Below are 12,430 nucleotides of genomic sequence, written 5' to 3' on the forward strand. Positions count from 1 at the left end.
GGTGTTTGATAAGATTCCTCATGGAAGGCTCATTCAGAAAGTCAGGAAGTATGGGATCTAGGGAAACGTAGCTGTATGGATTCAGAATTGGCTCACCCATGGGTGGTTGTAGATGGAGAGTATTCCGCCTGGAGGTCAGTGACTAGTTGTGTTCTGCAGGGATCTGTTCTGGGACCCCTGCTCTTTGTGATTTTTATGTGACTTGGATGAGGATGTGGAAGGGTGGGTTAGTAAGTTTGCAGATGCCACGAAGGTTGGTGGTGTCGTGGATAATGTAGAAGGTTGCTGTAGATTACAACAGGACATTGATAGGATGCAGAGGTGGGCTGAGAAGTGGCAGATAGAGTTCAACATGTAAAATTGTGAAGTGATGCACTTTGGGAGATCGAATTTGAAGGCAGAATACAAGATTAATGGCAGGACTCTTAGCAGTGTGGAGGAACAGAGGGATCTTGGGGTGTATGTCCATAGATCTCTCAAGGTTTCCACGTAGGTCAATAGGGTTGTTAAGAAGGTGTATGGTGTGTTGGTCTTCATTAGTCAGGGTATTGAGTTCAAGAGCTGCGAGGTAATGTTGCAGCTCTATAAAACTCTGGTTTGACCACAGTTGGAGTATTGTGTTCAATTCTGGTTGCCTCATTATAGGAAGGATGTGGAAGAAAGGGTGTAGAGGAGATTTATCAGGATGCTGCCTGGATTGGAGAACATGTCTTATGAGGATAGGTTGAGCGAGCTCGGGCTTTTCTCTTTGGAGCGAAGGAGGACGAGAGGTGACTTGATATAGAGGTGTACAAGATGATAAGAGGCATTGATCAAGTAGACAGTCAGACACTTTTTCCCAGGGTGAAAATGGCTAACATGAGGAGACATAATTTTAAGGTGATTGGAGGAAGGTATATGGGGGATGGCAGAGGTAAGTATTTTACACAGAGAGTGGTGGGTGCATGGAACTCGCTGCCGGCAGAGGTGGTGGAGGCAGATACATTAGGGACATTTAAGAGGTTAGGCACATGAATGATAGAAAAATGGAGGGCTATGTGGGAGGGAAGGGTTAGATAGATTTTAGAGCAGGATAAAATGTCGGCACAACATTGTGGGCCAAAGGGCCTGTTCTGGGTTGCCATGTTCTATATTCTTTGTTCTATCTATTGCTTCAGTGTGTTTCATTGCAACTGTATGAGATATAACCTAACCAGTGAAGATTAAGTAAGACTGTGGCTTGCATATAATATATATTTGTACATTATCTGCCTTTGAGATTTAAATTCAGGATTGATTCACTTCTTTATTCATCTTGTACACACAGCAAAACAATTGAGTAACATGCCTCAAACATGACTAATTAGGGATAGTCAGCATGGCTTTGTGCAGGACAAGTTGTGCCTTACTAACTTGATTCAGTTTTTTGATGTGGTGATGAGGGTGATTGATGAAGGTAGAGCTGTGGATGTTGTCTACATGGATTTTAGTAAGGCATTTGACAAGGTCCCTCATGGGAGGCTCACCCAGAAGATTAAGATGCATGGGATCCAAGGTGAATTGGCCATTTGGATTCAGAACTGGCTTGCCTGTAGAAGACAGAGGGTAGTAGTCAATGGGACTTAGTCTATCTGGAGGTCTGTGACTAGTGGTATTCCTCAAGGATCTGTAATGGGACCTCTGCTGTTTGTGATGTATATAAATGACCTGGATGAAAATGTACATGGGTGAGTTAGTAAATTTGCAGATGATACAAAGATTGGTGGTGTTGTGAATAGCAAAGGACACAGTGGGATATAGATCTGTTGCAGATATGGGCGGAGAAATGGCAGATGGAGTTGAACCCAGCCAAATGTGAAGTGTTGTACTTTGGGAGATCAAATGTAAAGAGACAGTACATTGTTAATGACAAGAGCCTTAACAACATTGATAAGCAGAGGGATCTTGGGGTCCAAGTTCATAGCTCCCTGAAAGTGTCTACACAGGTTGATAGGGCGGTAATGAAGGCATATGAGATGCTTGCCTTTATTAGTCGAGGCACTGAGTTCAAGAGTCAGGAAGTTATGCTGCAGCTTTATGAAACTTTAGTTAGGCTGCATCTGGAGTATTGCATTCAGTTCTGGTCGCCTCATTATAGGCTTTGGAGAGGGTGAAGAAGAGGTTTACCAGGATGCTGCCTGGATTAGAGGGCATGTGTTTTGTGGATAGGTTGGACAAACTTGGGTTGTTCTTTCTGGAGCGGCAGAGGCTAAGGGGAGATCTGAGAGAGGTTTATAAGATTATGAGAGACATAGATGGAGTAGACAGCCCATATCTTTTCCCCAGGGTTGAAATATCTAATACCAGAGGGTATGTATTTAAGGTGATGGGGGCAAATTCAAAGGAGATGTACAGGCAGATTTTTTTTTATACAGAGAGTGGTGGGTGCCTGTAATGTGCTGCCAGGGGTGGTGGTGGAGGCAAATATGATAGGGGCATTCAAGAAGCTCATAGAAAGGCACATGAATGTGAGGGAAATGATAGGATATGGACATTGTGTAGGCAGAAGGGATTAGTTTAGTTGGGCATTTTATTATTAATATAATTGGTTCAGCACAACATTGTGGGCCGAAGGGCCTGTTCCTGTGCTGTACTGTTCTATGTTCTGTGTTCTATGATTGTATAGAGAAACCAATGCTGCTGGTGGATGGAAGCGTAGTGATTAAGCTATTGAACCAGCAGCTGTCAGTTCTGGACAATTGATCAAGAGACAGAAGTTCAAGTACCACCATGGCAGCTGGGGAATTTAATTCAAGTAATCAAATAAATCTGGAATTAAGGGTTATCTAGGTGTCAGATGGGTATTTGAAACCTGTCTGATTCACTAATATTCTTCAGGAAAGAAATGTGCCATGCTTACTTGTCCCAGTTTGGCCTTTATGTGACTACTCCTAATCTGGTTGACTGTTAAACAAAGGCCAAGCCCCGAGGCCCGACCCGACGTGGGGCCTGACCAGTGGAAGCTGAGTCCCGAGGCCCGACCCGCCGTGGGGCCTGACCAGTGGAAGCCGAGTCCTGAGGCCTGACTCAACATGGGGCCCGACCTGTGGAGGCCGAGTCCCGAGTCCCAACCCGACTCGAAGCACGAGCTGCAGGGACGCCCGATGCTGGGGCCCAACACCAAGGTCCCCCTAGACGCCCCCACTTACCTGCTAGGGCAGACCACTCCTCTTCAGGGCCTTCAGACCTGTTTGGGAACAACAATTTACCTCACAGGCCAGCTTAATCGATTCCAGGTCTTCCATGTCTTTTCTCAAGCAGTCATTTACCTTCCAGTCCAGGTGAATCTGCTCCAGGTCTTCCAGGTCTGTCCTTAAGCAATCACTTACCAGGTGGCTTCACTCCAGGACTTCCAGGACCGATGAATCACAGTTACTTACCTCAGAAGCATGGTAAGAGGGCTGGGCTGCAGGTGAGACTGAAGCAGCGTGGACTCCCTCCCCAGCATACTACTAGCTGATGTCCAGGCCATAGAGAACAAAGTTGATGAACTGAGGGCAAGACTGACCTACCAAAGAGAACTGAGGGAGTGCTGTGTGCTATGTCTCACTGAAACGTGGCTCACATCTGCTTCACCTGACTGTTCGTCTGGGGTGGGATGTAGACTGCCATCAGGATAGCTGAAGTGAACTCCTGTGGGAGATAGTATGGGCAAAGCTTCACCGTTAGATATTCCAGGCTGGAATATCTAACGGTGAAGTGTCGCCCATACTATCTGCCACATTATTGCGGGTGACTTCAACCAGGCCAACCTCAAGAGTGTGTTACCAAAGTACTACCAACATGTCTTCTGTCCCACCAGGGGCCCTAAAACCCTTGACCGTTGCTATACAACCATTAAAGATGCCTTCCGAGCCACCCCCTGCCCTTACTTTGGTAAATTGGACCACCAGAATATGCTCCTTCTCCCTGCATACAAAAGGAATCTGTAACGGGAGGATCCGGTACAGAAAGTTGTACAGTGCTGGTCTGAGGAAATAGATGAGCTTCTATGTGACTGCTTTGAGACAGTGGACTGGTCCATGTTCAAAGACTCAGCTGCCAGCCCAGATGAGTATGTCACCACCATCATGGACTTTATCAGCAAGTGTGTGGAGGACTGTGTACCAAAGAGGACATTATGGGTGTTCCCAAACAGGAAACCATGGATGAACCGGGAGATCCACTCCCTACTGAAGTCGAGGACTGCAGCATTCAAATCAGGTGACCCTGACCTTTACAGGAAATCAAGATACGACCTCCATAAAGCTATCAGAGATGCCAAGAGACAATACCAGTCCAAAATCGAGTCCCAGACCAGCCGTCAGTTGTGGCAGGGCTTGCATGCTATAATGGGCTACAAAATGAAGTTGGGCAGCATCAACAACAGTGCATCCCTTCTCAACTAGCTTAATGCATTCTATGCACGTTTTGGACAGAAGGGGATTGTTTGTCACCACCCACCCTGACAGCCTCCAATGCACCTGAACCCGTAGTCACCATTGAGGACATAAGATCAGTCTTCCGGAGAGTGACCCCGTGGAAAGCATCTGGCCCGGATGGTGTCCCTGGCCATATCCTCAGATATTGTGCTGATCAGCTGGAGGGGGTATTTGCAGACATATTTAACCTCTCCCTGCTTCAATCTGAGGTTCCCACCTGCTTCAAGAAGACCAATATCATCCCAGCACCTAAGAAAAACAAAGTAACATGCCTTATTACGTACCGCCTGGTGGCTCTGACATCCACCATCATGAAGTGCTTCTAGTGGCTGGTCATGGCACGCATTAACTCCAGCCTCCCAGACAACCTCAACCCACTGCAATTCTCCTACTGACGAAACAGGTCTACAGCGGACGTCATCTCCCTGGCCCTACACTCATCTCTGAAGCATCTGGACAGTGAAGACACCCATGTTAGAATATTGTTTATTGACTACAGCTCCGCCTTTAATACTATAAGTCCAAGCAAACTCATCACCAAACTCCGAGACCTGGGACTCAACACCTCCATCTGCAAGTGGATCCTTGATTTCCTGACCAACAGACTGCAGTCAGTGAGGATAGGCAACAACACTTCCAGCATGGTGATTCTCAACACTGGTGCCCCACAAGGCTGCGTCCTCAGCCCCCTACTCTACTCCCTATATACTCATGACTGCATGGCCAGATTCTGCTCTAACTCCCATCTACAAGTTTGCAGATGATACCACCATAGTGGGCCGTATCTCAAATAACAGAGTATAGGAGGGAGATAGAGAGCTCAGTGACATGGTGTCATGACAACAACCTTTCCCTCACTGTCAGCAAAACAAAAGAGCAGGTCATTGACTTCAGGAAAGGGGTGATGTACATGCACCTGTTTACATCACCTGTTTACATCAATAGTGCTGAGGTTGAGAGGGTTGAGAGCTTTAAGTTCCTTGGAGTGAACATCACTAATTGCCTGTTCTGGTGCAACCATGTAGAAGCCATGGCCAAGAAAGCTCACCAGCGCCTCTACTTCCTCAGGAGGCTAAAGAAATTTGGTATGTCCCCTTTGACACTCATCAACTTTTAGCAATGCACCATAGAAAGCATCCTATCTGGATGCATCATGGCTTGGTGTGGCAACTGTTCTGCCTGAGACTGCAAGAAACTGCATAGAGTTGTAGACACAGCCCAGTACATCACGGAAACCAGCCTCCCCTCCATGGACTCTGTCTATACCTCTCACTGCCTTGGTGAAGCAGCCAGCATAATCAAAGACCCCACCCACCCAGGACATTCTCTCTTCTCCCCTCTCCCATCAGGCAGAAGATACAGGAGCCTGAGGGCAAATACCACCAGGCTCAAGGACAGCTTCTATCCCGCTGTTAAAAGACTATTGAACAGTTCCCTTATACGATGAGATGGATTCTTGACCTCACAATCTACCTTGTTATGACCTTGAACCTTATTGTCTACCTGCACTGCACTTCCTCTGTAGCTGTGATACTTTACTCTGTATTCTGTTATTGTTTTTACCCTGTACTACCTCAGTGCACTGTGTAATGAATTGATCTGTATGAACGGTATGCAAGACTAATTTTTTTACTGTACCTCAGTACAAGTGACAATAATATACCAATACCAATACCAAGCGTCTCCTCTGATCAGGGATTCACAATTAACACCAGGCAATGCACATCCTGTGAGTAAATAGGGGAAAAATTTCCATAAATCTTTTCTTCATGTGTCCATCACCACAAAGATCCTTGCATTGGTGAATATGACGGTTTACTCAATGATAGTTGCAGTAGGATCTTATATTTAACTATAAAGGGACAAAGTCATGCCAAAACCTTACAAGTGGCAGGACAGGCCTAAACTGGGGTATAGGGTTGAGCTCTGTACACCAGAGTCAGGAAGGACCTCAACTTTCTTTGAAGCTTAAGGAGAGTTGGCATGTCACCAAATACTCTTACAAACTTTGACAGATGCATGTTGAAAGTGTCCTGATTGGTTGCATCATGGCCTGGTATAGCAATTCCAACACACAGGAAAGCAAGAGGCTGCAGAGAGTAGTGGACACAGCCCAGTCCATCACAGGGACAGCCCTCCCCACCATTGATAGCATCTACAGGAACTGCTGCCTCAAGAAGGCAGCATCTATCACTAAGGATCCCCACCATCTGGGTCATGTCCTCTTCTCACAGCTACCATCAGGCAGGAGGTACAGAAGCCTGAAGTCCCACACCGTGAGGTTCAGGAACAACTACTTTCCTACAAGCATTCGGTTCTTGAACCAATCTGCACAACTCTAATCTTACCTCAGCAATGGAATACTGCAGACCACCTCTTGCACTACCATGGATTTGTTTCTGATTATATTTTTATTGCACTATTGTCTTTTTCTTCACTGTCTTGTATAATTTATGTATATTTATGTTCTGTGTGTTGTTTGAATCTACACAATTGTGATGTTGATCCAATCAATCATTGTACCTGTACCTCCCTGTACATGTGCACATGACAATAAACTCGACTTGAAATCCTTGAGAAGAATAGTTATTATAATTATATGAAGGACAAGGGCCATCTGCTGTTTCAGGAGACTAGAAATTTGTAAGAGACTGGGATTATTCTCCTTTGACTGAAGAAGACTAAATAAAGATTTAACTAGAAGGGACTTTGTCAACCTAAATGAGTAGAAAGGGTTGTCAGTTTCATGTGCAAGAACGTACCTCCAACAGCGCGGCACACAGTTGGCATTAGGTAACTAGCAAATGGTGCCAAGTGTGGCTGGGATCAGAGTTGCTTTAGTCCACATCAAATGGGTTGGCATCAGAGGTATTCAACTTGCCCTGAGCTAGTGCAGGGTAAAATACCTGATGCTCAAACATCTCCTCTTTGTAGAATGAGGAGATTGGGATGGAATGGGTTTGTGGCTCTTATTCCTATCCATGATTCCCCTACACTCACCCACGCACAAGCATATCCCGTGAAACTGAGCCCAGTAAGTGACTAAGGAGGAGGAAAAAAAAACATTTGGAAAAAGGACTATGTCTTTTTTTTTACACATCTAATGTAACATGGATCCTTGTTGGGTCATGCATTCATTTTGTGGGAAATCAAAAAAACTGCAGATGATAGAAATGTCAATGAAAACAGAAAATGCTGTAAAAACTCAGCAGGTCAGGCAGCATCTGTGGAGAGAGAAACAGAGTTAATGCTCCTGGTCTCAGAAAGGGTTTTGACCTGAAATGCTAACTCTGTTTCTTTGTCCACGGATGCTGCCTGACCTACATAGAACATAGAACATAGAAACTACAGCACAGTACAGGCCCTTCAGCCCACAATGTTGTGCCAACAGTTTATCCTGCTCTAATATCTATCTAACCCTTCCCTCCCAAATGTTCACCCTTGCCTCCCATTTCTCTACCATTCATGTGGCTATCTAAGAGTCTCTTAAATGTCCCTAATATATCTGCCCCCACAACCTCTGCTGAGTATTCCCAGCATTTTCTGTTTTTATTTCAGATTTCCAGCATCTGCAGTTTTTAACTTTTTTTAATTTATCCCCAAATAGTCTATTTGGGGATAGAAAGCTCATCGATGAAAGACAATATTCAGAGGAAATATGAAAGACACATGAATGTGCAGAGAATGGAGGGATATGGACATTGTGTAGGCAGAAGGGAGTAGTTTAGTCAGGCATTTAGTTACCAGTTTAATTAGTTTGGTACAACATTGTGGGCCGAAGGGCCTGTTCCTGTGCTGTACCATTCTATATTCTATGAAATGTTACTAATAGTTCCCAAATAAAAAATTCATAATTGGCTTAGCAAAACACAAAGAGAGTGAAATTTGACAGTTTGACTCCTGACTCATACCTGACTCTCTGTGGGTTTGGAGATTTGGAGGGATGTCACTTCATGAGGCACTTTGTCAACAATCAGAGATCATTAACTCCTGACCCCTCTCCTCCCTTCACAGCATGCCCAGCTGTCAGTCAGCCTGGTTTAATTAAGGCTGTTTCAGCCAAGAACAAAAATAAAGCCTCGGTTCTTAACCCATCCAAAAGACAGCACCTCTTACAGCACTCCCTCTGCACTGTCCTCCTGGAAAACATGGCAAAAGACTCATACCTGTAACCTGTAACTGTAACTTTCCTGTAACTTTTTACTGCAATCCTTATTCCACAGAAACAGTAAGAATTAAAGCTACGATAGTCAATCAGGTGTTAAAACTCATTCTGGAGCATTTCGCTTGTACAATTTTATAATTGGTCGACACTTTGAATTTAATTGTTTTTAACAGAAATTCACAGCGACCCAGGGATCAGATTTTCCAAACCATATTAATGATGTGACAGCTCAGAGCTTGTCAAAATAAAATTGAATGAAAACCTTTGGGATTTAAAAAACTGTAATATATTGAAAATATTCAGCTAGTTTAATCCGTATCAACGGAACGAATACAAGAGTTGTAGGGCTGGATAATGCTTGATTTGACCTATCCCTTTCCATCCCCAGCGTAATGACGTCTTGGAGTTGCTTGGGCTCCCAATGACCTTGAGCGCTCAGTTCCATGCTTGTCCCATGAGCAAAGTAGGCAGAGTAGGGGTCCATGCTTCTAGACGTTACATCCTGAGGCTCAGACCCAAGTACTGTCCTGATGACCTTTGATAAACATGGACACTTAAAAATTGCTGAGTTGTTTTGAGTAATTGACAACATTTTAAAAAATTGTTAGAATAATAAAAATAATTTTACTTAAAACACATCAAGCGACATAATTAAGCTAAATATAAGGTGAAATAAATAAACTTATCTTTTCAATGAAGGTGGTGATCCCATTCAAACAGGTGTAAAACTGAGGGGCCAAGTGTAAAGTGCATCTAGCCACTGGGTTCAGGCAGTGCAGAGCAGGAGCTCAGACATGCCCACAGCTGACCCGTGTGTTTCACACTGCAGAACTGCAACTGGCTGGTGACCCTATCACAAGGAACAGAACCACATGAAAGTGCCCAGGACTTTGCTCGTAGAACCTCAGGGGAATCAATTCTGCCCTTGTCACTGCAGGTTGTGCATTCAAGTCCCACCCAGGGGTGAGTACATGATCGAAGACAATATTCCTAGTCCTATATGGGACCATTTAGGTCTGACCAGGTAAGGGTGGCAGATTTCCTTCCCTGAAGGACATTACTGAGCTAGATATGTTTTTATTCACTGGTACAGTGAATTACAAATTTAATTAATTACTTTAATTTAAACTCTACAGCTGCCTTGGTGGGATTTGAGCTGATGACTTCAATCGCCATTCTCTTTTCTCACCCTTCTATCGGGCAGAAGATACTAAGGCTTGAAAATATGCACCACCAGGCTCAAGGACAGCTTCTATCCTGCTGTTATAAGACTCTTGAATAGACCTTTTTTGAATGGACCTCTTGAGCTCCCTTATATGGTAAAGATGATTCCTTGATCTCTCAATCGACCTTGTCATTGCCCTTGCACCTTATTATCTATCTACAGTGCACTTTCTCTGGAATTGTAATGCTATATTCTGCATTCTGTTTTTTTTCTTTGTACTACCTCGAGGTACTTGTGCATGGAATGATCTGTCTGGATGGCATGCAAACAAAAAGCTTTTTGCTGTATTTCGGTACATGTGACAATAATAAACCAATTACCAATTACCATTTAGTTCAGGAGATCGGATACTAAACCGGCAACCTAAACACTTGAAAGGCCTGGACATAGTGGATGTGGAGAGGATGCTTCCTTTAGTAGGAGAGTTTAGGATCCAAGGGCACAGCCACAGGATAAAGGGACATCCCTTTAAAACTGAGATGAGAACAAATTTTTTCAGCCAGAGGGTGGTGAATCTGTGGAATTCGTTGCCACAGAGGGCTGTGGAGGCCAAGTCATTAGGTGTACTTAAGGCAGAGATTGACAGGTTCTTGATTGGTAAGGGGAGGGTAAGGGTTGGGGAAGAAGGCGGGAGAATGGGGTTGGAAAAAAATCAGCCATGCTTGAATGGTGGATCAGACTTGATGGGCCGAATGGCCTAATTCTGCTCTTATATCTTATGATCTTATGGCCTATAGGCTACCAAGCCTATTGCTATCTTGATGGTTGGAATGACACTATGGTTATCTGGCTTGCAGGAAAATCCCTTTATTAAAGTGCCCCCAGCACACCTGTCTTCCCATCACAGAGCTCAGCAGGGCAGGTAGCCTGTAAAGACCAGGCACTATCTGGCTCACTTTAACATACTCCCCCTTATTAAGTTGTCTGACAGTGGGCTTCCAGCTGTAGAACTGATGTGGGAAATAAATAATTAATGCAGGCTTTTAAGCAATTAAGTCATAAAGTAATTACGTCTTGCTCAGTTCCAGCAAAGAACATGCTGAGTTTCAAAGAGCTGATGAGCCCTCATAGCTGTTTGTGTTACTTTGTGGGAATATCAAATGTTATTAAATTAGAACAAAAGTCTGGAGTATAGTACTGGAAATGATTAACACACAAAGGAATGAACTCTTCTGTGGCATGGCTCATTTACAATCAGCTTTATTTGTCTTTGACAGAAACACTGCTTAGTCATAACGCTCATCAGGAAAAATGTTTTATTTCCACTGTATTTCCTAGCGGGTATCTGGAGGCAAGAAGTGATTGCGTCAACAGATCTAAGGAGCTGTGAGCAGTCTGGGATGGAGGAAGATGTGAGGGAGGCCAATTCTACCATCATCATTCATTTGGGTACAACCAAAATGGGGAATGAGGGATAAATAGACTTGACACATCAGAAGGTGGTACCCACTTTGCGAGGTAGACCTAACTACACTGTTGAGACCTTTCAGGATCTTGACCCGAAAAGTTGACTGTCCATTTCCCTCCATAGATGTTGCTCAGCCTGCTGAGATCCTCCAGCTTTTTGTGTGTTGCTGCAAGTTCCAGCATCTGCAACCTCTTCTGTTGTCAACTACACTGTGCATGGGGAAGAGACTGGTTAGCTCTGAACCTGGTCTAGTACTCATGCTGCTGTGTGCAAGTTTTTCATTTTGGTATTTCTGGTGGTGTTGTTCTTCCATCTGTGGAATCATAGAGTATTATTGTACAAGAAGGCCATATGCACATCATATCCATGGCAAACAATGATTAAATTGAGTGCAATCCCATTTCCTAGCTCCTGCTCCGAACCCTGTAGGTTTCAGCCCATCTGGTATGTTTTAGAAGAGGGAGTGTTTCTGCCACCACCACCTTCTAAGGCAGTGAGTCATAGATGCCTATCATTCACTAACTGAAGTAACCTTTTCTCAACTGTCCTTTAAACCTTCAATAAATTATTAAATCGATGGCTTCTAGTTCCTGACCTCTCTTCAAAGAGAAACAGATATTTACCGGCAGATTTTCCAGATTATTGGATGTTAGTCCTATTAATGCACAAACCTACTTTTAGTTCACTTTTTTTTGATGTTACACAGCAGTATAATATATTTTCCAATGAAACAGGTGAGTTTAAAGAAAGTACAGGAAACAAAACCAGGTGAGTTTAAAGGAAGCACGGGAAATGGGGCCCTGGAAGGTTTAAAGGAAGCGCTGAAAACCATTTAGGAGTGTGGGAATGGGTCCGAGTGATTTTAAAGGAAGCATGGGAATGGGACCCAATGAGGTTAAAGGGGATGTGAGAAACAGGGCCTTGGTGAGGTTAGGGGGGACAGTGGAAACAGAATTAGATGAGCCAGATGCTGAACTATCAGGATTTCCAAACAATAGGATTGTGGATTATCAGAGTATTACTGTGTAGATCCTCCGCAGGTTACAAAAACCCAATTTATGCACACCCTGTTCATACAGACAAGCATTTGGGAGATTGGAGGGACGGATGGGGGTGGACTTGCCGGCTGCTGCAGGGCTGCAGGCACCTTCTGCCGGGTGGGAATGGGGCAATTCTGTGTGCCTTCTCTCCCC

The 12,430-nt window shown here is 44.3% G+C and overlaps 1 protein-coding gene across 1 annotated transcript in view; it reads left to right on the plus strand.

The window, feature by feature from the left end:
* galr1a (galanin receptor 1a) overlaps positions 1-9,779 on the plus strand; it is a 61,614-nt gene extending 51,835 nt beyond the window's left edge. The window contains exons 4-5 of the mRNA XM_052023267.1: positions 9,434-9,567; positions 9,741-9,779. Coding sequence (XP_051879227.1) covers positions 9,434-9,567; positions 9,741-9,759 — 153 coding nt within the window. The 3' untranslated portion in view covers positions 9,760-9,779. The remainder of the gene's footprint in view (positions 1-9,433; positions 9,568-9,740) is intronic.
* The last annotated feature ends 2,651 nt before the right edge of the window (positions 9,780-12,430 follow it).

Source organism: Pristis pectinata, chromosome 9, assembly GCF_009764475.1.
Source record: "Pristis pectinata isolate sPriPec2 chromosome 9, sPriPec2.1.pri, whole genome shotgun sequence".
NCBI lineage: Eukaryota > Metazoa > Chordata > Chondrichthyes > Rhinopristiformes > Pristidae > Pristis > Pristis pectinata.